This window comes from Caretta caretta, chromosome 17 (assembly GCF_965140235.1).
Source record: "Caretta caretta isolate rCarCar2 chromosome 17, rCarCar1.hap1, whole genome shotgun sequence".
Classification (NCBI taxonomy): domain Eukaryota; kingdom Metazoa; phylum Chordata; order Testudines; family Cheloniidae; genus Caretta; species Caretta caretta.
This window is the reverse complement of record NC_134222.1, coordinates 8,016,410-8,043,017: the sequence shown is the minus strand read 5'-3', so window position 1 is coordinate 8,043,017 and position 26,608 is coordinate 8,016,410. Positions and strand designations below refer to the sequence as shown.

The window sequence follows — 26,608 nt, the reverse complement described above, 5'->3', positions numbered from 1 at the left end:
TGCCGGTCATAGCACAAGATTTTTCTTGTGTGTGTATGGGGAAGATAAAGGGAAGTGGGAGCGAGGAACTCCAGAGTTCAAATCCCATTTCTTACATTGACTGCCAAGCTGTTGGGCAAGTTTCTTAACCCTTCTGTCTTGGTTTCCCTGTGTGTAAAATTTGGATAATATCCTTCTCACATGGGTTTAACGAGGATTAATTAAAGAATTTAACTTGTTTGTAAAGAATTCTGATGTCTGTGCCTCCATACTCCAGAGGCAAGTGAGCTTGTACCGGGCGAATGGGCGCAGATCTTAGAGGTTTCCAGACCCCAGCTATGGTCAATTGTTGCCATGAAGAATAAGATCTGAGTACTTTAGCTTAGTTTTATGATCTACAAAAACTTTGGTAGTTATGCATGCTATCTAGATGGATTGAAATCCCAGCTCTTGGCCAAATCCTGAGAGGTGCCGAGTGCTGGCAGCTCCCATGGAAATTACCAGGAGCTGCAGTGTTGCTGAGGGTATCTGCCCCTCTGAAATTGACTGCCAATACTTAACTCTGATTCTAGTCATGCACATACACTCAACAAACCACAGGATAATAGAATCATTTCAACAACTTTTTATTGTAAAGGGGACTTTAAAATAATTAAGCCCCCTACTAATTTCCCTGAAATCTTTCTGAACGAGATAGGTTACATTCCCTATGGGAAGTTTAGAACTTCAAGTCATTTGCATTCATGAAGATGAAACCAGATCTGAACCTCACTTCCTCAGTGACAATGCTGCCCTAATGACTTAAGTTTGCTTCTGTCTCTGGGTTTTTCCCACAGCCCCATTTCCCCCCAAAACTAGCTGTTTGGGGCTGGGGGTGGAGGGATTGGTTTGAATTTGTTTTAGATCTAAATGAAACAGGTAGGCAATGCCCTCTGCCTGTTAGAAAGACTCAAGCCATAAAAATAACAAACGGCATGTATTTGCTAGAATGTCAAAGTTATGAGTTTATTTTGTAATGATGTGCTCCGGCCTTCATGAGGTAAACTGGCTGTGGCAGAGGTGTTGTTAGTAATATGGACTCAGTGGAGCAGAAAGCCGAGTGACCGAGAGATCAGCGTATCAGTCAGTGAGAGGGCAAATGGAAAGAGACAGCAGGAGAATGAGAAAAGAGCTGCAGTGCTTGGTCTGAGATTAGAGATGGAGTCTCGTAAGAGAGTTGGAAGTCCAGCAGTCACAGGCTTATTCTTCCTGCCCCCTCCAAGGAGGAACCGGGTCTTTCTGTGCTCACGTTCTGTACTGGGTTTTGTGCAGGGCTGTGGTTTTTCCCCCTTAAAGGCCTAAACGTGTCAGTTCCACTTCTGTGTTTTACACAAGGGAAGCTTGGGTGTAGTGAACTGAACTCTGGAGACCTGGTTTCTAGTCCCAGCTCTGCCACTCTCTGGCTGTGTAACTGAAGGCAAGTCATGTAACAGATGGGGGAAACTGAGGCAGGGGAAATAAAAGGTGACGGGAGAGTGAATGTTTATATAGCACTCAGGGGTCTAGAGATGGTCCAGGTATTTATTACTGCTGCTGTTCAAAGAGCTTCCCCAGCAGTGACTGTTGGCATGGTAGGACTGGAATGCACACACGGGCATGAGACAGGCTGAATAGTGGCTCTTTGTTGCCCTTTCTGTTCCCCTTCTGAAAGGTGCTCGGACGGGAGGTGTACACCTCAAACAACCAGCTGGGTGGGGTCCAGATCATGCACAACAATGGTGTGACGCACAGCACTGTGAGTGATGATTTTGAAGGCATCTACACCATTCTGCAGTGGCTGTCCTATATGCCCAAGGTAAGTCTCGCTGGTGCAGCAATGCACGGTGCGTTGCCTACACTGGCTAATGGCATTCACTTAACTCAGTTCTGCCGAGGCCACTGGAGAAGTGCCAATTCCCTGTGCACATCACCTCTCTGGCAAACTGTCCATAGTCATCTGTGCAGCAGGGTTTTTACATGTACAGTTGATTGTCTTTTATAGAAATTTTGCTAAAAATTTCCCCTCCCCAGCAAAGTTACTGTAGGTGTGAGTTGCTCTGCAGCCAGGCAAACGCACAGATCACCTGTCTTCTGGAAACAGTGGGTGGGATGAGTCAGGTGGCTTTGGTCACCTTTATAAAATTAAATCACGAGCCCGGCAGATGCTGGCAGCACCTGAAGCTCAAGAGCAAACCAAGTGCAAATAAGCCAAACCAAGTCTCACGCAAGTGTCAAAGTGAATGTACCATCTTCTTCAGACCTTTGCAAAGTCATCGGGATGCTGCAGTCATTGGAATTGTCTGGAAAGGGGGCGCTCACATGCAGCAAGAACTGGGATGACATCAGCCAGTTCATTTGCATTTCTAATGTTTGGTGCAGGGCCATGAATACCGTAGGACAATTTATCCCATTTGTTTGTTTTGCTATTTGTTTTTAGAGTGTATCCAGTCCGGTGCCTACCCTCACCATCAAGGATCCTATAGACAGAGTCATTGAGTTTGTTCCCACCAAGACTCCCTATGATCCCCGCTGGATGTTGGCTGGACGTCCTAGTCCAAGTATGTACATCTGTCACACAGGTTGTGTGAGAGTTCAGCTGGTTTCAAGATCTCTACTGGCATTCAAATGACAGCCCGAGCTCCAAAATATGTACTTCAGTCATGTAACTTTGTCATTTATCAGTACTGAATATTGTTACTGATAGTATGCTAATGATCCTGTATTGAATGGCCGCTGCCTACTAGCTTCAGAGTGGTGTGGTTATAATTAGAAAAGTGGGGATACTGTATTAGCAACTGACTCGGATTTAAGTGGGCTGAAGCCACTGCAAGGATGACCATGTCTGTGATGAATCTTTTATGTATTGGAAACTGTTACTCACTCGGATAATTCTTACTCACGCAAGTAACTCCATAGACTTCAGTGGGAGTATTTGTGAGAGTAAGGACTAGTTGCATAAAGGTTTGTAGATTCAGGCTTTTTGTGTGTCAGATGTAGATAGAAGAAACCCAGGTGAGAAGATGATGTAAAAAACAGGAGGTTGAATTTTGGCAAACCCCAGCATTACTAAATAAAACTATTTTAATAAGTGGCCTATTGAAACCAAACTAAGCATAAAATTGTCAAAAGCACCTACATGATTTACAGCTTGCCTGCACAAACATTTACTTCTCAGCAAGCTGGGGTGTGACTCTGTCAACTGTCCACATGCACCCTGCTGACACCCATTAACAGTTCGTTAACTTGCTTTGGTTAGTCCTATTTCAAAGAGGACCAGATCAAAGCGAATTCTTCTATCCATCTAGCTGCATATACTGGGGAGAGGTGTGGGGGTTGGGTGTGTGTGGGGGGGGTGATGTTGACATAACTATGTCACTCCTGAAATTTTTCACAGCCTGCTAGGTTGACCTAAATTTTAGGTGTAGACTAGGCCTTAGTTTTTTCTGAGAATGGGACTTCAGGCCTGGTCTACACTAAAAAGTTAGGTTAGCCCAGGAAAAATCCACGCCCCTGATGTAGTTAAACTGACCTAATCCACGGTGTAGACAGTGCTAGGTTAATGGAAGAATTCTTCCACTGACCTAGCTACCAGCTCTTGTGGAGGTGGATTCTGTCTCTGGCCTCGGAGTGTCTACACTGAAGCACTTCTGCAGTGCAGCTGTGTCACTGTAGCATTTAAAGTGTAGACAAGCCCTAAGTCTCACTGACTTACAATGAGATCTAGGTTCCTAAATGCCTGAGTCACTTCTAAAATGGGACTTGGGTGTCGAAGTCCTGTAGGTGTTTTTGAAAATTTTACCCTCAGTCTGCTTCTACAAAATCATATCAATTAAGACAAAGGGCGCTTCTGAAGGTGGATTTGATTTTGTAGTTGTTCTGCTTGAGTTTTGAAGTTCCCTAATGATAGTGCACAATTCTTCACTTTTCTCCCAAAGTAGAATTTTTTATTTTACATTCTGCACTGAATACATTTGAGAGCAGTTAGGGTTTGAAAGGAAATCAGAAGGTAGATTTCCAGATGACATTTTCTCGCAGACATTGCCCTGATGTCCTGGTTGATTTTATTTCCTTGAAGATTAACAGGAAAGTGTCTTTTGAGATTTTCAATCTCAAATGCATCATGAGGCCTCCTGGAAAGCCTTCTACCACACCCTGAATATATCGCAATACACATTATGCATTTGAGATTTGAAAATGACCCTGACACTATCCAGGTTTGCTCCTGGACTGGAAATATTTTCCTCTGCTTCAGTAACTAACCAAGAAGCCATGTGAATGTTACTATTTGAAAGGAGAGAGAACGGATTGGAGCAGGGAATCAGAGTGCTGAAGCCAAATGTATCATGTACTTTTCAGAGATTATGAAATAAACAGTTTGAGATAAAAAACCAAAATTTACACATGATAGTATGTAAGTTCTGAGTACTTAAGAGAGCATGTCTACAATTCAGAGTTGCTTTTTATAGTTAGGGAATTGTCCCTTTTTTGGAATTTAAAACCTCCCAAATAAAAGCCTTTATCATAAAGACAGGTTTCAGAGTAGCAGCCGTGTTAGTCTGTATTCGCGAAAAGAAAAGGAGTACTTGTGGCACCTTAGAGACTAACCAATCTATTTGAGCATAAGCTTTCGTGAGCTACAGCTCACTTCATCGGATGGATAAAATGAAGTGAGCTGTAGCTCACGAAAGCTTATGCTCAAATAAATTGGTTAGTCTCTAAGGTGCCACAAGTACTCCTTTCCTTTTTATCATAAAGGAATCCATCTCTAACTAACTAGCTTGGCAGACCTCACACAATAATTGGATTGGAACCATCGCAAAAGATTGAACCCCCTGCCGCTCCCTTTTGGAGGCGTGCAAGAGATGTGCGGACAAGCTACCAACTAGGTGACCATTATCCCCGCTGTTATTAATGAGGTTTGAGGGATAAAATGAGATTTGTGATAAACTAAGTTTTCCGGTTTTGGATAATATTTTTTCATCGTCTCTCCAGTAATTCATCCAGCTGTCTGAGTGCAGCTAACACCAGCTTCCAAATCGAGTGACTTCAGATTTTAATTTAGTAGAAGCGTTAAGGAAAGCAGATGATTCTCCGTGATAAGTTAAAGCAGATATCTCCTAGGTGAAAAGTTAAAGCCATTTATTAGAGGAGATAGTGCTGTGATATTCTTCAAACTGACACCGGACACGAGGCCAGAATCTAAACGATCAGCTTTGGGCTCATGATAAAGAGATAATTTTGAAATGGATGGTCACATTTTACAGTGGGGCCACAGAGGCAAGGAATGTAGAACACAGTAATTACAAGTTTGGTCTTGATAAAACACTCTCCATCCTGTTTAAGTCAGCAGAGGTTAGCTCGCTTGGATCTCCACTTTTAATTGGTTTTAGACTTGGGTTTGCGGAGGCAGAGGTGCTTGTTCAAATTAAAGCATTGCTCAGAAGCTGTGTGCCCAGGGGTAAAGCTGGGAGGCTGTGTTTTTGCGCAAGCTTTGTTGCGGGCTCAGTGAAAAGCAGCTACCTGCAGAGTAATTTGTATTGCCTGGGTGAGTAGAGTATCCCGAGTGCCATGATTTGGTGCTTGTGGCTTCTACAGTCTGGAGGACTGTGGAAAACAGACCTCTCAGCATTTCCTGTCTTTTGTTGATGTTGGCTCAGACAGTGGCCAGTACCAGAGAAAAATCAAATCCCTCCATAGCTCCCTTTCCTACTCATTAGAGATGGGGCCCAAACTGAAATCCTGGATTTAACAACCTTGGACTTCACTGGGTCATTTCAGAATCCTGAGCTGAATGCAGAGCTGAATGTTACGGTTGGCCCTGATCCAGTGTCGGAGCATACTTAGTTTTAGAAATCTGTGTTCGGAAAGTAGATCTCAGTACAAACTTTGCATCTAGGGTCCATTCTCTAATAATGATGCATTGCTGCCACCTGCAGGCAGTCCTCTTGCACCCTGAAACATGACATTTGATTACCCTTATTTTTGCACAGACGAGTACAAGCATTAATGTCATAAAATGATGCAACCTCTCTCTTTATTGTTCCTGGCAGTGTTTGGCTTGATGAATATCCATAGAAATGTAGAAGAGGTAGGAAGGAAAGGTAGTCTTTTGGTGAAGGCACAGGACTTGGAATCAGGAGAGCTGGGCTACTTAATCTTCAGTGCCTCAGTCTTCCCATCTGTAGAATGGAGGTAATGGTGTTGCACTCTGCCACACAGGTGTGTAATAGTGAGGCTTTATCCCCTAAGAGTAAGGGAGGTGCAGCTATTACATTGGTGAAAACCAAAGAACTGTCTGTAAATTAAATACATAAAAATACACTTTAATCTCCTATGACTCCAGCGGTTTTTAAAGGTCCTGCTCTCTGCTACACTATTAACTGCTTTGAATGCATATACAATACCAGTCAACAAGAATGCTGCATCACACAGGGATCTGGTCAGTCTGTTGCAATCACTGATATAGGAGGACATGAAGTCAGATAATGGATTGCTCTTACAAAGCACTGGATAATTTTATAACCAGTTGTGTATGGGTAGCACAGTCAAGGTAATCATGCTTCAGGGCACAAGCTTGATTTTCTTCAGGGGTCAGGAAGGATTTTTTTTTCTCTTGAGCATTGCACAATCATCTAGGAGCACTGTTAGAAAAGGGTTTGTGTCTTTGAAGCATCAGGAATTGGCCATCACCATTTGCAGGGAAATGGACTTGGATGGAAAGTCTGATCTAGTATGCTAACTATTATGGTTCTCTGTAGCATCTGGAACGAACATGCACGTTGTGTAGTATATCTTTAGTAGAGCAAGGATTCACTTTATGGGCTATACATGTGGGCTATACATAGTGATTCAGTCCTATTATTTTTCCAACGTATGATGCACACAAATGCAATGTCTAGTGTTCAAATATCATTAGCTCATTTATTCTTAAATGTGGGTCTGTCTACAGCATTTTTGGCAGAATTGAGAGAAAATTGTAAGCTAGGTTTTGAAAATAGAAATAGGTATTTTGAAAAACAACATCTTTAATGACTTGGCAGCCTTTTGACAAATGTATGCAGTGTCTTGAAAAAAACAGAGTTATTTATTTAAAAGCATGCAAAGTCCCTCTGCTATCCAGACCCCATCGTTTAACAATAAATGATGCCTTTGCTGATAAATGACTCTCTTTATGCAGACTAGCAAATGAAATAGGACATGATGGCTGAAGGCAGACAAATGCTCAGCAGTCTAATGTTCCCTTATATTGTCATCTGTTTTTTTTTTTTTTAAAAATAGACAAAAAAACGCAGCTGAGCCCCCAAGTTGTTAAATTGGAGTCTTGCTACTATTTTAACTGCTGTTTATGTTCTCCCCCGCTTTCTTTTTTGTAGCTCAAAAAGGCCAGTGGTTAAGTGGTTTCTTTGACAGTGGATCATTCCTAGAGATCATGCAGCCCTGGGCACAAACAGTTGTGGTTGGCAGAGCTAGGTAAGTACCCACAGGCTTTTTAGACCTTTGTAGAAATCTAGCTTTTACTGATGCTTTGTGTTTCTGCTGACACATTCTGACAAAACTGGTGAGTGGATGTATGTGGATAACAAATTTAACATCTCAGCAGTACATGTCTCTGCTATGTGAATTGAACATGTAGTGATGATTCCTTCGGTCTGTCCCAGGGTGCTTGATAACTTTTGCCTTCTATAATGCTGGGCGGAAAGAGTATACCTCGGTGGGACACAGGTGATTCCTTGGGACAAACCTTTCAACTGTACATGGTAATACAGAGGGGTCCCATTGTTGTGGCTCTGACATAATTTAGAGTAGTTGGTGGACTGTATTGCTTCACGATCACATTTGACTTGCAAAATAAAAGTCCAGCTAAAACTGAAGTAAACTGGAAGAAACTGCAGATTGCTGGGATACTTACTTTTTTTTTTTCCGCAAGTGAGAAATTGAAGTTTCTATTAAATTTTATTACCCCCTCTGAAAAGAGAGTAACTCAGCAGTGATCCCAGCATAGAATAACCTGCAGCTTTTTCCAAACTAGCACCTGCCAAGACTGATCTTAGTCTAGTTCTACATTGCAGAGACAAGCGGCCTTGGGGACTTGCATCTGGTGCTCACCTTCCTTTCTGAGACAATCACTTTTCCTTATCTTTGTGGCAAGTGGCACCTGCTCAAGATTCTGAAACATACCGTGTTTGCTTGAGATTTAGATCCCGGTCTTGAAAACAATTCCAGCCTTTGTAGCTCTTTCAGTATAGTAGGTCCCTGCACTTTCATGCTGCCAAGAAGGAAAAGCCATCAGATGGCAAATCTTGCAGAACAGCTCTTCCATTTAGGCTCAGAAGTCAAGTCTTTCGTTATTGTTGTTGTCTTTAAAATAATCAGTGGCATTGTGTGTTTTCTTTGTCTGTTTCCTTTCTGAATAAAGCTGTTCCAAAAGGATGGAATATTATCCAGTGATAAGAGCAGTGGAATAGGAACCAGTACTCATAAATTCCCTTCCCAGCTCTGAGCGAGAATATTTTCTAGTAGTTAGATCAGAGAAACAAGATCCAGGATTCCTGCTGGCTCAACCACTGATCTGCTGTTGACCTTGAGGAAATCCTGTAACCTTTCCATGCCTCAGTTTTTCCATCAGACAACTGTGTATAAAACCTATCTCTCAGGTTTAATCTGTTGTTTGTAAGGTTCTTTGATGATCCTGCTTTGCAGGTGCAAAGTATTATAGTCATCTAACGGCTGTAAGTTTAGACAACATCCCAGACCAAATCAATTATTTTGCAAAGCCAGACAGTCTTAGGCTTGACTTTTAGTTTCTTTTCATCGGACACACTTTGAGCTGCTTTGGACTCAGTCTCCTATACATGTATATAAAATACAAATGGAGCTGACTTCTTTCAAAAGCAGTGGCATTTTGAAAAAATAAATATGAATGTATTCTTCTGGGATTGTTACCGTAAGTGCTGCCAAAACTCATCTTTTGTATGTATGTTTGGAATATGTGTGCTGTTGGCTGTAAATTGTCTTTTATTATTCCAGGGCAACTTGTCCAGGGACACACTATAAAACAAGATGTAGCATCTTCATGTGCTAGCCTGATGAAATTTATATGAAGTATAATGGAAAACAGAAGTTGTTTTGAGCTGTTTTCAAGTTCAATAAATAACTGTAATACTTGGATAAAGATGTTCTTTATTAGGTCACATGGGCCCTAATATAGATGTTATAAGTTACCGATTTAAGACGGCTTCTGCAATTACGAGTTTCCAGCCGGACTCTTAATCATTGTGAATAGGAATATTTTCAAACCCCCTAGTGCACATCGGCCTTGTCACTTTTGGTGCCTGGGGTGCTTGTCATCCAACTTTAGATGGCTGAGTAGAGAGGGGTTGTCTCTGCTGGGACTCCCTTTCGTGCAGCATCAGGAAGCCATTGCAAGCAGCTGTTGCCACAAGCGGCTGCCTTTTGTTTTAGGAAGTTATTAGACTGAATGGAGAGTGAGGCTGAATTTCCTTGACACACGTTATCCTGCCTCCTTGTTCTCATATACCAGACCCCTTTTTCCCCGGTAATGACCCAGCAGCTGTGAGGGTTAATAGATAAAACACTAACCTTCCGAATGCCCATCACCATTCCTCACTTTTGGGGGATCCCTGTAAAGTGTGCAGGGCAATTGGGGTGGCTGGGTCATGCAGTCTTCCGTAAAGCATGTGGCATATGGGGATTTTGATCAACTGGTAGTGGGTGGAAGGATCATTGTGATTGTAAATGGGGGGCTCAGAAGGCTTGGGTCTTCAAGGTTATATTTCCTGATGAAGACATTTTCATGAAAATATGTGTGGTGCCATGCTAGGAGAGATGCTAGCAGAGATGCACCCTGTCCAGCTGCGTTTAACTGTCCCATACCTAGTGCAAAATGCTAGGTTTCAGTTTGTTCTGCTCTGGTTTGTTGTTGGAGTATTAGTTTTATAAATAGGTCTTATTCTGAGAGCTGTAAATCCAGCTCTGAAATGATCCAGCCACATGCCTGAACTCTTCAGAAATACCAGAGTGCCTCTTCCTCCATTGATTTGCATTGTTTGTCTCTTGTTTTTATTTTCAAGTGTTTTGATGCTGGATTAGAAAAAAATGACTAGTTGTACAATGATAAAATATGTGGGTTTTGATTTGTCTCATCTGTGTTCAGACTGGGAGGAATACCTGTAGGAGTAGTTGCTGTAGAAACCCGAACAGTGGAGCTAAGTATCCCTGCTGATCCTGCAAACCTGGACTCTGAGGCCAAGGTAGGTTTTGCTGTTGAACATATGTTGGGGTTTGGTTAAAGTCATTCTCTGCAGATGCCTCTTTGAAAAGTTTCTTTGTGTTTATTGGAAGGTTGTCCCGCAAGACAGGAAACTGATCAGCCTTTGGCCGTATGCTAATATGTTGTTCTCAGAGCTGGTGAATGGACTGTCTTGCTGGCTGGCTTTGTTTGTACAGAGAGAAAGCCTTGGATATACCGAATATATGGGCAGGAGATGGCTTATCTCTGTGGAGGCTAGCCCCGCTCTCTTTTGAAAGCGGGGAAGGATCTTATGGCTAAAGCACAAGTCTTAGAATCAGGAAACCTGGGAAGCCAAAATCATCATCCTCTCCTGCTGCTCGGGCCACCTCGCCCCCGTTTCTGAAATTCTTGCTCTTTCTTATGTTCATATCCCTGGTCTCTGCCTTCCTAGCTCTTGCCCTGCCTAGGTCTCCACTCCTGCTTCCTCCTCTCCTTAGTGTTCTTTTTGTCTCCTTATTCCCCTTATTGCACTGAAGTCAATGGAGCTCTCTATGGGTGCAGAGATCTGCTCTCGTGAAGTCAGTTGCGGGATCGGCGTCTTATTTTGTAAACTCTTCGAGTCGGTGCCCTTTCGTTCCTTTGCGCATCATTCTCCCAGTGCACCCAGGGCCCTGTAATATTTATAACAGGTTGTTATGCTTGTCAGCATTGGTTTCAGATTGGAGCTCTTGCTGTATCTATTTATTTGTTTTCTTCTGATAGTAACTCTCACGTTGTACCATTTTCACGTTGTACCATTTTCCTCCCCCAACAGATAATCCAACAGGCTGGTCAGGTGTGGTTCCCGGACTCTGCCTTTAAGACTGCTCAGGCTATCAAAGACTTTAACCGGGAGGGACTTCCGCTGATGGTCTTTGCCAACTGGAGAGGCTTTTCTGGTGGAATGAAAGGTGATTATCAAACCATTGATATATTTTCATGTGATGGGGATGACGGTCAGTTTGGTTCCTGATATCAAGAGAAGCAAACTGTTCTTATGGGGGCACAGAACTAAAGGTGGTGTGGTGTGCTTTGACTGTGTCAATGACTTCCCTTCAGGATTACAGGTGTTTTTTCCCTCTTCTAGTTGACCTTTGGTATAGTGGAGAGTAGTTATATCTCTTAGTAGTCCTGTGTAACCAGTGCACACCTGCCTTCTCCTAACATAGCACACACAGACTTGTGTAGTAGGACATGTCTATTTCCTCCTCTGTGGCTGCAGCCTGGGTCCATTCTCTTTCATGATGTGGACAAGAGATGACTGCAGGAATCTTGAAGGCATATATGACATGCCATACAGAATTGCTATGAAGGGGAGTAACTGTAGGCTTTCTAACCTTTGATACTTGGACCAATTGATACTGTGAATACATCTGAGTTTAGAGGGGCTGCTTACATCAAGGTTGTCCCCTGCCCCTGTTTTGATGCTGTTCTAATTTGTAGTAAGAAAAGGAGTACTTGTGGCACCTTAGAGACTAACCAATTTATTTGAGTATGAGCTTTCGTGAGCTACAGCTCACTTCATCCGATGAAGTGCTCACGAAAGCTCATGCTCAAATAAATTGGTTAGTCTCTAAGGTGCCACAAGTACTCCTTTTCTTTTTGCGAATACAGACTAACACGGCTGTTACTCTGAAACCTAATTTGTAGTGCGTTTCAATTCATTACCAGATGGAAGTCTTGGAAATGCACCAGGTTTCAGCCAGGCTATAGAACACAATTATGGTTCTACTCCCCAAAATGGAACTATGTGTAATGGAGTCAGGTGACAGTCCGGTCCATTGACATGGTTGGAATTTTTGTTAGTTAAATATGAAACCATAGCAAAGCCAACACCAGGGCATAATTATCTCAAATACGTGAAACTCCATGGATTTGCCTGGGAAAATCTCAAGGTATCTGACACTCAAACCCGTTGGTTCTAAAATAATTGAGAAATTTAGCCCCTTTTACTAACCTTCAGGAGAGCTGCCGTCACTTTTGCTGTGTGCTCACCAGAACTCTACAGTTTCCAAGCATCATCTTTGCTGGTAGCTGGCCCTTTAAATCTGGAAGATAAAATCATCTGTAGCCCATTTTAGAACTACCTTGTTCAGGCTTTGCACCTCCATCTCCTTTGTCTGGCACTGAGAACTTGGAAGTGTCATAATTGATTGTCATTGTCCAGGGTAAGAGATGCCCAGACTGTGAGCAAGTCATACGTAGGTAAAGAAATACTTGTTTATAATATATGGCTTTCAGGCTAGCCGTGTCTCCAATAATAGGGTTTTTTTACATTTACCTCCCTGTGCACATTACTGAAGATTTACCCTTTGAGATTTCTGACTCTTGGTTACTAGGCTGGAATATTTGTGTAATAGTTAAAACAACAAATCCGGTTACTACGGGGGGGGGGTACACGCCCAGTAGTGATGCTCTACACAGCCAGGCCAATAATCCAGTTGTGCTTGCTCTTCAGCCTGGGAGAGGAAAGGAATGTCTTACCTGGCAGTATCTCCTTTGACTGACAACAGAGTGAGATTCTTAGGGCTTCATTTGTTCCTATCTAGTCATTTGTAGGCAGCTGGAGGGTAACAGCAATAACCCAAGGTGTGCAGTGTGCAACTTGGAATGGAAGTTCTTCAAGTGCTCGTTCGTGTCCATTTCAATTAGGTGTGTGCGCGCGCCACATGGATGGCAGCCGGAAATTTTTTCCCATAGCAGCTTCCGTTGGGTCGACCCGGGCACCCCCTGGAGTTGCACCTTTATGGTGCTCAGTATAGGGCCCTGTTGACCCGCCGCCCCCTCAGTTCCTTCTTACTGCCAGTGATGGTTAGTTGGAACATCCCAGAGCCCTTGCTTTAGCAAGCGCTTTCTCTCTTATCTATAGTTAATAGTTATTGTTATAGTTAAAGTTTGTTGGGGGTTCCCTCCCCCCTTCTGATCCCCGGAGCCGTGGTTGGCTGCAGTCCCGGGGTTCAAAAAGTGTGAGGTCTGTGCTAAGCACATGCCAAAAAGTGACCCCCACACTACATGTTTAGGGTGCCTAGGTGAGGGTCACCAAAAGGACCGTTGCAGAATATGTCCCGAGTTCTGCCCCAGAACTTTGAAACAGAGGGAACAGCGGCTCAAAGTTCTGCTCCATGGAGGCAGCTCTTCGCCCCCATTCAGACCCGGGACATAGGGATTCCGCACCCAGCAGCTCCTCCTTGGTGTGGAGCGTCACGGCGCCATCATCTAGGGAACCAGTGCCAAGAAAGGACTCTTCCCGAGACTCTCAGCACAGTCATGGCTCCTCCCGCATCCGCTCGGCAGCTGGGCACCGGTCTCTATCTCTGGTGCCTCAGAAGAAAAAGAAGCTGGAGAGGGATCATCCTCCCCTGGCTCAATCTAAGGAGCTGGTGACTGAGAGACCCCTGTTGGGCCACCGCTCCACATCACCTGTGAGGTCCGTGTCAACTCCTGTCCCGGAAGCGTGGTTGAATCCGGCCCCACCCTGCTTGCTGGACCTCAGGAGTCAGCAGCTGCAGCTCCCATTGACCCTGGAGGCGTTTAATGTGTCTCAGGACTTGTTGTGCCTCACGGCGCCATTTTCACCTCCAAGGAAGGACACGCTGCCGGAGTTGACAGCACCGGACCGCCCCGCAGTATAGTGAAGAGGGAAACAGGCTATGCTGTCCCGGCGCTCATCTTCTCCACAGCACCCTCTGACACCAGTCATTCGGGAACAAGAGCCCAGTCGGTCCCCTCGCTCTCAGCGCCCTGCAGTGCAGCTCCTCCATGGTCTTCCTCCTCTGAGACCTCAAAGTCAGAATCTGACTCCTATCGCCCTAGCACAGCCAGGAGCAGGAGGTCCAGGGCACAGCAGGAGAGATGAGGTTACCTGGCACCATGGCCCCCGCATTGGCAGAACCCAGTGTAGTGGCCCTTCTGCATGTCCTGGGCCTTCCATCAGAGCCAGTGACGGAGCCAAGGGCCGTGCTCGGCAGCAACATCGGCAGCCTCGGCTACTTTCGTTCCGCCTTCCACCCCTCCGGGACCTGCAGCCCAGGAGATCTCTCCGGCACCGCCAGCAGCTATTGAGGCACCGTCAACGCTGTCAGCTGCAGCACCGTCCCCAGCACCACCGGCACTGACATCACCGGCGACGACAATGGCCCTGACCTCGGCACCAATGTTAACATCGGTGCCTACGTCGGCAGCAATGCCTGAGGTGCCACCTGCAGCCCCGGCATGGGTGTCCTTGTCCCAGCAGCGACGGGCATGGCACTGTCTGGGTCAGCTCCAGCCCAGGAGTCGCGGGACCCCGTGGGCGCTGAGGGGAGGGAACAGCCACCGTTTGGGGGGGCTTCTTCCTTCTCCTCACCAGATGAAGCACTAGCAGGCACCACTATAGCCTCAGCTTTGGAGGACGACAGGGCGTTGCAGCAGTTGCTGCAGCGAGCTGCCCAGGGCCTGCGCATTCAGGCGGAGGAGGTAATTGAAGACGTGGAGCCCATGGTGGACCTCCTAGCACTCCCTGGACCCGCATGCATTGCCCTCCCTCTCATCAAAACTGTATCTGCCACAACCAAAATGTTATGGCAGACTGCAGCCTCATTGCCCACCACAGCTAAGCACAATGGAAAGCGCTACTTTGTGCCATTGAAGGGTTATGAGCATCTGTACTGTCACCCGCCACCTGATTCCCTGGTCATGGACGCTGCTAACCAGCGCGAGCAGTAGGGTTATCAGAGACCTTCTCCTTAGAACAGGGAAGCGAAAAGACTCGACCTTTTCAGTAGAAAGGTCTATTCTACGGGCGGGTTGCAGCTCTGCATTTCAAATCAGCAGGCCACTGTTAGCAGGTACTGGTATAATACGTGTGGAGCAATGGCAAAATTTGCAAAGCTGCTGTCACAAGACTCCTGTGCCGAGTTCTCGGCTTTGGTCGAGGAGGGCAAGCTCATCTCATGAGCTTTCCTGCAGGTGGTGCTAGATGGAGCTGATGCAGCCTCCAGGGTGATGTCTACAGGCATCACCATGAGAAGGGGCTCTTGGCTCCAAGTTTCAGGTCTGCCATACGAGGTCCAGCAGAGCATTCAGGACCTTCCCTTTGAGGGTGTGACTCTGTTTTCAGGAAAGACGGATAAAAGGCTTCATAGCCTAAAAGACTCAAGAGCCACCCTCAAATCGCTGGGCCTCCATACTCCCGCCACGCAGCGGAAACATTTCAGACCTCAACCTCCTCCACAGTTCTACCAACAATAGAACCGACAGGATGGTTCCCAGAGGAGGAATAGGAGTAGCAGGAAAAGGATGCTCCTGTTCTCAGGCCAGGGCTCTGGCCAATCCAAACCACCTCCCACCCCAAACTGACCTTTGGTGCAGTCGAGGACAGCACACCAGAACAAGAACTGGATCTACTCCACCTTACCTTCTCGTCCCAACTATCCCCTTTCTGCAGTGCATGGTCCTGTATCACTTTGAACCACTCGGTGCTCCACCAGGTAGAGAGGGGATATGCCATCCAATTCTGTGCCCTCCCACTCTTCCACCCCACTTCCCTGTCCCTCTTCAGGGACCCCACTCACGAGCGACTCCTTATACAAGAGGTGCACTCGCTCCTTTCGCTAGGGGAGCAGAAGGGCGCAAGGGTTTCCATTCCTGGTATTGCCTAATACTGAAAGCCAAATGCAGGCTCAGGTCCATCCTAGACCTGCGAGAACGCAACAAGTTCATGAAGAAGCTCAAGTTCCTCATGGTCTCTTTGGCCTCCATCCCCTCATTGCATCCAGGAGACCGGTATGCCGCCCTCGACTTGAAGGATGTGTACTTTCACATAGCGATAACTCTGCCCCACAGAAAATACCTCACCTTTGTGGTGAGCAACAGCCACTATCAGTTCACAGTCCTCCGTTCGGCCTGTCAGCGGCACCATGAGTGTTCACCATGCGCATGGCGGTTGTGGCCGCGTTCCTGTGCAGGTGGCAGGTACAGGTGGACCTCGACAACTGGCTCATCAAGGGCGGCTCCAGAGCTCCAGTGCAGACACAGGTCGACCTCATAAGAGTGAAGTTCAACAATCTGGGCCGCCTTCTGAACGAGGGGAAATGGACGTTGTTTCCAGTTCAGTGGATCGAATTTATAGGGGCGGTGCTGGATTCGACCTAGGCCAGGGCGTACCTCCCAGAGGTGAGGTTCCAAGACCTCGGCGACATCATTCAAGGTCTCAGGCAGTTCCCCACTACTACAGCAAGGAACTGCCTGAAGCTTCTAGGTCACATGGCAGCCTGCACCTATGTGGCGCAGCATGCTAGGTTCAGACTTCGGCCTCTTCAGTTGTGGCTTGTGTCAGTGTACTGCCCGGCCAGGGACAGCATGGACAGGATAGTGACCTGCCCTGCCAGGTTCTTGACTCCCTCCTGTGGTGGTTCGACGCACAGGTAGTATGTTCAGGGGTCTCCTTCTCCAGCCCTCAGCTGTCTCTCTCCCTAGTGACGGATGCATCAGCTCTGGGCTGGGGAGCACATCTGGGGGACCTCAGGACTCAAGGCCTCTGGTCTTGGGCAAAGCTCGCTCTCCACATCAATGTCAGAGAGCTGAGAACGGTGCGCCTGGCATGCTAGACTTTCCGTACCCACTTATCAGGGAAATGTGTGTTGGTGATGACAGACAACACTATGGCGATGTTCTATATCAACAAACGGGGGTACACGCTCCTCTCCACTGTGCCAGGAAGCCCTCATGTTGTGGTACTTCTGCATAGAGCATTCAATACGCCTGCAAGCATCGTACCTCCCAAAGGTACAGAATGAGTTGGCGGACTATCTCAGCAGGTCGTTCCACAGCCACGAGTGGTCCTTATTCCTTGATGTCGCGAACTCCATCTTCTGTCGGCGGGGGTTTCTCCAGATAGACCTGTTCGCCACATGGTGCAACAGGAAGTGTTAGCAGTTTTGCTCCTTCGTGAGTCACAGTCTGGGTTCCGTCATGGACACGTTCCTTCTCCCATGGGGAGACCATCTCCTTTACGTGTTCCTGCCCATTCCGCTTGTTCACAAGGTTCTCCTCAAGATATGGAGGGAACACGCTTTGGTGATATTATAGCTCCAGCCTGGCCCCACCAGCACTGGTACACATCATTTCTGAAAATGTCACTGGAACACTGGAACACCAGTCACCTCGCCGCTCTTCCCGGATTTACTGACCCAGGATCATGGTAGTCTCCAGCATCTGAATCTTGAGTCACCACACCTCATGGCATGGAAGCTTTGTGGCTGAATCCAGTGGAGCTTTCCTGTTCCGACCCTGTCGGATAAGTCCTCCTTAGCAGTAGAAAGCCCCCCACCAGGGTTATCTACCTAGCCAAGTGGAAGAGATTCTCAATCTGGTCAATGCAACAGTTTGTTACCCACTCTCGCCTCTATACCATGTATATTGGACTATCTTCTCCACCTTAAGCAGCAGGGAAGATGAACCCATGTCATCAATAAGGGTTCACTTGGCCGCTATCTTGGCCTTCCAGCCAGGTGCTGAGAACCGGTCAGTTTTTGCCAACCCTATGGTTAGCTGTTTCCTCAAGGGTCTCGATAGGCTATACCCACACGTCCGACAGCTGATCCCACCCTGGGATCTCAATCTGATCCTTTCCAAATTGACAGGGCTGCCCTTTGAACCCCTGGCAACATGCTCCCTGCTCTCTCTCTCTCACAAGGTGGCGTTTCAGGTGGCGAAAACCTTAGTCAGGAGCGTGTCTGCGCTCAAGGCCCTAACATCAGAGCCTCCCTACACCATGTTCTATAAGGACCAGGTTCAGCTCGGGCCCCACCTGGCTTTCCTCCCAAAGGTGGTTTCCCAATTCCACTTCAACCAGGACATTTTCCTCACAGCATTCTATCCTAAACCTCATTCAAGTGGCAGGGAGCAGAGGCTGCACTCATTGGATATTCGCAGAGCACAAGCCGCCTACGTTGAGAGAACGAAGCTGTTCCAGAAGTCTATTCAACTCTCCCAGTCTCCTCCCAACAAATTTCGTCGCGGATCACGTCCTGCATCCGGGAGTGCTACAACTTGGCGGGGGTGCCTGCTCCTCTGCACACGGCACACTCCACCAGAGCGCAGGCTTCCTCGGTGGTATTCCTTGTGCAGGTTCCCACCCAGGAAACATGCAGAGCGGCAATGTGGTCCTCCATACACACGTTCACTGCGCAGTATGCAATCACCCAGCAGGCCAGAGACGATGCGGCCTTCAGTAGAGCAGTACTCCAATCAGTAGTCAACTCTGGCCCCGCCTCCAGAATTTAGGCTTGGGAGTCATCTAATTGGAATGGACATGAACAACACATCTCAAAGAACAACAGTTATGAGAAGGTGCATGACCGTTTTTTCTGTTGAGAGTAAACAACACTGCATTGTTTGTATGCATACTCTCCTAAACAGTTACAGGGATTGACCAGATCAGCAGCACTGAAAACGAGTAATTGGATTTTAACAGCAGCTTAGTTGCTAACAAAATTTACAGTTTCTAACCTGGACTAATTAAACCCTAATCTTGGGAAACTCCTACTGCTTGGAAAGATCCTCACCCTTTGGTATGGGGCTGGTTTAGCCAACAGTGTTACATTTTAAAAAAAAAATATATCGGCATATGCTGCCATGCGGGTAATTTTGTCATGACAATAATGCAATATGAAATTATCAATATCAAGGGTTGTCTCCAAATTGACTCTGCAGGTAATGGTGGCAGAACAATATAAAGCTGCTCCGTTAATATTCCATCCGTTCAAATTTTGGACCAGATATTACTATTTTAAATTTTGTGACGTGCCAGGGAGGTGCTATAAAATATAAATAAGTAAAAGATGACAGCACTTTACATGTACGTGGCAGTTTACAAACACCTCGAAGAGTGTCACTTACAGAGTAAAAATCAAACAGTGCCACTTACAGAGTAAAAATCCCTCGTCTAGAAAGACTGGCATTATGAAGACGTGTTTTATTGGGCCTGCTAGTCTCTTTAGCGTGACAGGAAAAGAACACAGTTTAGTTGGCAGAATACTCTGAGAATGAGGATATCTTCCAGAGAGGAAACCTAGTCACTGCTCACCACACAAGATGATGGGCCTCAGTAGATCAGAGTTCTAGTCCCATCTCTGCCACTTTGCTATGCAACCTTGACATCTGTGTACCTCAGTTTCTCCACTATTGCTATGAGTTTGAATTCATTAATGCTTGTAAAGTGCTGACATCCTCTCATAGAAGAAGCTGTAGAATGTAGTCTGACAAAGTTGTTGCTGTTGTCAGCTTCCCATGCTCTTTGACGACTTTCCCTTTGTAGTCCCTTGAAAACTGAATTTTGCTTTGGGATCAGAACTACAGGGCAGGGCTGTGGAGCCATATAGCGAAGGTGCCAATATTTTTATTTGCATATCACTTGTTATTACTACAAATAAGCTTGGAGGAGGTGAGACCAGCACAGGAGGGGAGGGTGAAGAATAGAGCCATTTTGATTTACATACAGGTCAGGATGTTTTCTCCATATTATCTCATGTAAAAGGACCTGGGTAGAAAGTCTCAGTCTCTCTCTTGTCAGTTTCAACATCCCTTGGGGAGTTGTTTGCAGTTTTGGTTTCAATGCTAGCTGGGGATTATGCAGGGAGGGTAAATAAACAATTATGCCACCCCTCAGTGCACACAAACACACTGCCAGGAGCCGACTGCACTGTGGGTAAAATGACTCCAAAATTGTGTGTAATGAGTAGGAAAAGATTAGAGACAGCTCTTGCTATGCTGAAAATTGACATTAGTTGGGGCGGGGGGGAACCTCTTTACTAGTCAGCCTAGGAGGTCTAATTCAAGCAGTAAAATAAATAAATAAAATAAATAAAGGCATATCACAGTGGTATTGGTGGTTTCCCCAATGAGCTCTATCTGGCCGGAAGGCTATTCAGCATAATGCAAAATTAAATTATAAAAACTGGCTTGAATATTTAGATGGAGGAGCCATTTGGAAGCAGTTTATTTAGAGGAACCGGCAATGACCCACAACAGTGAGACATCAAGCGTGAAATTTACTAGAAATTAGCACCAGGGTCTCAAACTCAGCATGAATAGTTTGATAGGATGCAAATCCCAGTGATATTAAACTGAATCACTGCTGGTGCTACAGGGTCACTCTCCGTTGGTTTTTCATGTTACACTTATTATTTTTTCCTGGGACCAGTCATAAATAACCGCTTAAAAAAAAAATCTTATTGAAAACTTCAACCAGAATGAAAAGGCCATTTTAAATCTCTGATTACCTGGATGTTGAAATACAGCACTCCCTATATTTAATGGGTTTATGAGGTACATTGTGTGTATGCAGCCAGTGTATGCTTGGTGTTTACTTTAAGGTCCTATCTGGTAATCCAGTCAAGCTGATGAGATCTGTTCCAGCTTCGAGGGAGTAGGGCATACTGCCAGTCATTATAGAAATGAAAAAAGTTGGCTGCAGCCTTTCTAGCATGCTTGATGCATCTGGCTGCCAATATTTACCCACACAGTGTAATGATAACCGTTTCTGGCAGGTTTTATATCTGGATACAGTAGATGCAGAGACACACTGCCGGTAAACACACAGATATTGAATGTGAAGGTGCATGTTACATGGACAGAATATCATGCTGCATAACAAACAGCACTGCTCTTCTGAAAGGTCTGTAAGCATTTCCAATCGACACTGCTTTTCAAGTGGCTTGTGATTCGCAGGTTTGAATTAATATTGGAGTGAAATCTGGCCAGGAAGTCCCATTCATTTTAATTTTTTCCTAGTTATGTATTTATGTTCAAATGTACAAAAAGGCAATTTAAAAAGACAAACGGAGGAATTCCAGGTTTAATGGTCTTTGCTCATATACTCAGCATAAATATCTGTATTTTTGAACACAGTTGTGGAACCATTTAGTTCTTAAGGGTGGCTAGTCTCTTGCTCTTTGCCATGATAACTTTTTAAACCATATTCAGTATGTTAGTTACAGTAATAACTGGTTTTAAAATCTCTAGCCTGCCAAGGCACTAGGACTGTCCAAACAATGAAAACAGAGAACTCTGGGCACCATTAAAATATGGCACCATTTGTCATCTGCAGAAGTTAAATTTGGTGCAGTATTTCACATTCTAATAATACAGAATACTGCAAATACCACAGTAAAGGTATTTATCACAGTGTGGTAAATGTTTTCTACTTTCATACTCAAATACAATATTAATATAATACAAGGAGGATGTGTTTTCTAGGGGCTAGACCAGGGGACTAGAATCACTACTCCTGGATTCTCTTTGCTGCATTTTGAATGACCTTCAGCAATTCTGTTATCATTTCACTTTCACCATCAGTAAAATAGGTAATATAACAATACCTATTTCACAGGGATGTTGTTTTGCTTAGCTAAATATGTTTGCAAAGGGCTTTAGGATGAAAGGTGCTATAGAAGTGCAAAGCTTTTTTTATTGTTAAATATATAAAAAAAGTCTGGCAACCGTTTTCTGTCACCTTGTAAATTATGCCTTAGTTTCCCCTGCTGTGAATTGGCTCTATAGAATAGAAACTTCCATTGATTTCAGTTGACTTCTACAAGGCATTACAATGATTATATTATAGCACAGGAGGACCAGATCATGCACTCCTCACTTGAGCATAGCTTTTGTAAAGGGAAGTCATGCCTCGCCAATCTGTTAAAATTCTTTGAGGGAGTCAACAAGCATGTGGATAAGGGTGATCTAGTCAATATAGTGTATCTGGATTTTCAGAAAGCCTTTGAAAAGGTCCCTCACCGAAGACTCTTAAGGAAACTAAGTAGCCATGGGATCAGAGGAAAGGTCCTTGCATGATAAATAATTGGATGAAAGAGAGTAAACAAAGGGTAGGAAAAAAATGGTCAGGTTTTACAATGGAGAGATGTGAACAGCGGCATCCCCCACGGAGCTGTACTGGGACCAGTGCTGTTCACCATAGTCATAAATGATCTGGAAAAAGGGGGTGAACAGTGCCAAAGTTTGCTGACGATACAAAATTTATTCAAAATAGTTAAGTCCAAAGCAGACTGTGTGCCATTACAGAGGGATCTCCCAAAACTGGGTGACTGGGTAATAAGAATGGCAGATGAAATTCAACGTTGATAAGTGCGAGGTAGTGCACATTGGAAAAAATAATCCCTACTCTACATATACAGTGATGGGTTCTAAATTATTTATACACGATTTGTTGGGGAAGAGTCAACACAGCTTTTTTTAAAGGGGAGCATTGATGTGAAGTTCCAGCAAACAGAATGACGTGTCAGTTTCTTCCATTCCTTACCATACAGAGTCTTGACAAACATTTGAAATATTCCAATGTAGTGTGAGAACCACAGTGGCTCCGTTCCTATCTGATCAGGTACAAAGAAGCCATGAAGCTGACATTAGTCGAATTTTTAAGTGTTCTTTAGATCATTGTTAGGGCACTTTAAAAAAACAAAACAGGTAGCATTTGGGGCCAAATAGTGCATCCTTCAAGGACCCCAAACTCCCAGTACTTCAGTGGAACTTTGGCTGCACAAAGGCATCAAGCCCATTGAATCAGAGGGAGTTTTGTATGCTTAGTGTTGGATCCATTGACTTCAATGGGAATTTTGCATACCCAAGGAATGCATCAGGTTCTCAGTGGGAGTTCTGGGTGTGCAGGAGATGCAGGCCAAAGGGTCCTCAAGTAAGTAATATCAAGATTGTAAGATGTAAGCAATATCAAGTTAAGGCTGCTAGGCAGTTCCAGGGGAAGTGAGTGCTCTTGCATTTCATATGCTTAATGCATGGGCCCAAAAAGAGAGAAACAGAGAAGGAACCTTCGTTCTGAAGGTCGTGTCTCAGGGTGGTTTAAAGGCCTGCTCCTGCTCCCATTCAGAGCAGCAAAACTCCCACTGACCTCAGTGAGGCAAGTTCAGTCAAGACCTAGATGGGACCTTTCACATAGTCCCTCCTCAGTGTACATACAGCGCTGTCTTCCCCTCTGTTTCTCCATTCCTCTTCCACCTCCCCAATCCAAACAAGTGGCACTTGTCTCCCCCCTTCACCCCCCGCTCCCTCCACTTACTCCAAGTAAAATATATACTTTTGGCAGGGGTGAAGAATGATTTGCTAATTACACAATCATTTTATTATGTAGCCCTAGTAAAGAATTAATTCAATCAAAATAATTTGAATCAAGCAATTATTTTCTTAACACTAGAATTAGCTGAAAGTACTTCAAGTGGTTTATTACTAGCACTACATAATAAAGTAATTGTGTAATTAGTAATAAATTTGTCACTCCTTTTGAGGTCTCTCTTTTCTTTTCTCCGGACAAATGAAGAGTGTGGAGTATTGTTTGGCTTTGTTCCCCATCCGCTGTATTTAAGCATTTATATATATGTTCACATGCGTATCTGCAGGAAATAGATCATTCTTCTCTTCAGCAGTGTTTGGACTTTCTTAAAGGATTTTAAACTCTTTGTCTAGAGTGTTCAGAGAATGAACTCTCTAAAGAGGCATGCTTTAGTACATATGTGGGTGTATATGAGAGGACCCGAGAGGCTAGTCTGATACTTGTGAGGCCTGGGTTCACTTCCTTGCTCTCCCACAAGCTTCCTGGGTGACCTTAGGCAAATCACTCAGTGTTTCTCTCTCTCCGTTCCCCTTTGTAAAATGGTGCTTCTCTACCTCACAAGGTTCTTGAGAGGATAAATACATCAAAAGGTGATGAGGTGATTCAGATGCTGCGGTAATGGGGCTTGTATAAGTACCTAAGATGGATGGACATATATAGCCTTTTATATGACTCTTACAAAAGGCCAGTATGATTTTGGCACGTAAAGGCATCGTGTCATGGAGCAGAGAGGTAAACGCCCTTGCTTTATTGCTCTAGTGTAACCACATCTGGAATACTGGTTATTTTGGGGTATCCTGACACTGCAGAGTTATTGATCAATTGGAGGGAGTTCAGAGAAGAGCAACAAAAATGATCAAAGGGCTTGTAGGGACTGTATTAGGAGGAAAATATTTGAAATAGATGTGTATTCGTAGGTTGCCTAAGCAGTGACTGAGGAGTCTACAAATATTTAAAGGATTCATGCACCAAGAAGGGGCAGAGATTATGTAGTATGATGCAGGGAGTACTCCTTTGACAAAGAGAAGGACTGGATGATCCTAGTACGTATTTTCCATCTCTAACATTCAGCAATTCTATATATAATGGAGTATTTAACAATGTATGCACTTGAGGCTGCTTAATTGGTTCCATTATAAACTCCTATCATGTCAGAAAGAAAAGGAGTACTTGTGGCACCTTAGAGACTAACCAATTTATCTGAGCATAAGCTTTCGTGAGCTACAGCTCACTTCATCGGATGCGGACAGTATGCATCCGATGAAGTGAGCTGTAGCTCACGAAAGCTTATGCTCAGATAAATTGGTTAGTCTCTAAGGTGCCACAAGTACTCCTTTTCTTTTTGCGAATACAGAGTAACACGGCTGTTACTCTGAATCCTATCATGTCGTATTTGTTACTTTCTTTTAAATCACCTTTGGGGCTGACAGTTTCCGTGCATTGACTCTACCTGATGGTGCAATTGTTATTGTTATGTTTCAGCAAAATCCCTTCAGCTGTTCTTGATTTAAAGAAAGGAGGAAAATACTTTTCACACCCAAGAAAAAAGAATGAACTGCACTCTTTATGATGACATGCGAAGTATTTATAACCCTTTGTGCTGCCACGCACACATTTGTTCAGTAGATTTAATGTGAATAAAAGTATATGGAAAACTTTTCAAACTTGGGGACCTAAAGTTAGGCACCCAAGTTTGTATTAGGCATCTATCTGGCCTGAATTTCAGAATTGCTGAGCACCCAGAAATACCCGTTAACTTCAGTAGGATACCCTGAGGGTGGATCCTTTTGTAGGGCTCGTTATGAGACTTGAGTATGTCAAGCAGGAGGCCCAGAATAAGGGTCTGTGAATTTATTTGGATGTAATAGGAATTAAGCAAATCTCAAGCTCCAGACTGGAGCTGCTGGACCTGGAGGCAGAAGTGCTCTTATAACATGAGACTGTCTATCCTCCTGGTTTCCCAAGCTTAACCTGGGACAGGGAAGAGGTTTGGATGTCTCCAAAAAATTGTCTTTTTGCAAATACTCCAGTCCAATTTTACAAAATTTTACAAATGGCTTCCCTTAAAGTCCAGGTAACACTTAGGAGTGCTTGTGGGGTGGTGCTGAGGGGAGCTGCTGAGAAATTCAGCAGTAGAAATGCTGAGTGTTTTTTGTTTTTTTTTAATTTGCCCAAGATTGAGGAGGATAAAGAACTTAAACTACTGTGTCCTTTTCCCAGACATGTATGACCAGGTGCTGAAGTTTGGTGCCTACATTGTGGATGGCCTAAGAGAATATAGACAGCCAGTGCTTGTGTACATCCCACCCCAAGCCGAGCTGAGAGGAGGATCCTGGGTCGTGATTGATCCCACCATTAATCCCCGACACATGGAGATGTACGCAGACCGAGACAGCAGGTAAAGCAAGTCACGTAGCTTGACTCCTTTCTGTATATTGTACTGCTCCAAGACAAGAACACCAGACTAAGTAAGCCATTGTTTTGTTGTAGTAAGGCAGGTCTTATGTGCTTGTCTTATGTACATAAAGGAGGGGGGTTGGTTTGCTTTCTGGCTGTACCAAAGAAGGGACTGTTGTCCAGTGGTTAGCGCAAGAGACTAGAAATAAGGACTCTTGGGTTCTGTTCTTGACTCAGCCATTGACTCCCTCACCTTGGTCAAGTCCCTTACCTTCTCTTTTCCTGCCTCATGGGGGTTGCGTGGGACTTCATTAGTTAATGTTTGGAAAGCATTTTGAGACCTTGGCATAAAGGCTTCAACTTATCAACTGATTTTTGCACCCACAATTTTTTCGCTTTGAAATAACTGGGTACAATTTGGCAAGCACAGATAAGTACTGCTGCTTTTTGAAATACTTAGATCTCTGAACAGGCAATGGTGTAGCTATCCCTCACGTCTATAAAATGCAACATGCGTACGTATGCCCATGGTGTGTGTTATTCCTCGGTGAAAAATTGCAAACAATTAGAAGTGAATTGTTAAAAACAAGCCCTCCAGCCACTGAAGAAGAAGAAAAAAAAGAAGATACAGGCTGATTTGGAGGGGTGTAACAATCCTGCCTCCCAATGACTAATAGAAACAGGATAAACTATGAGGGCAAAATGCCATGCTCTTGTCAGAGGAGTTTGACTTGGAGCAGTCAAGGGAAGGAGGACAGAGGTGAGGCTATGCTACAGAAAAGCAATTCAAACACTTGAGAGAA

General features: G+C 44.7%; 1 protein-coding gene across 4 annotated transcripts in view; it reads left to right on the top strand.

Moving 5' to 3' along the window:
- ACACA (acetyl-CoA carboxylase alpha) overlaps window positions 1-26,608 on the top strand; it is a 209,200-nt gene that overhangs the window by 152,022 nt on the left and 30,570 nt on the right. For all 4 annotated transcript variants that reach the window (XM_048824490.2, XM_048824488.2, XM_048824493.2 and 1 more), the window contains 6 exons: window positions 1,670-1,813; window positions 2,435-2,555; window positions 7,371-7,467; window positions 10,172-10,268; window positions 11,064-11,199; window positions 25,629-25,806. In XM_048824490.2, the coding sequence (XP_048680447.1) occupies window positions 1,670-1,813; window positions 2,435-2,555; window positions 7,371-7,467; window positions 10,172-10,268; window positions 11,064-11,199; window positions 25,629-25,806 (773 nt within the window). The remainder of the gene's footprint in view (window positions 1-1,669; window positions 1,814-2,434; window positions 2,556-7,370; window positions 7,468-10,171; window positions 10,269-11,063; window positions 11,200-25,628; window positions 25,807-26,608) is intronic.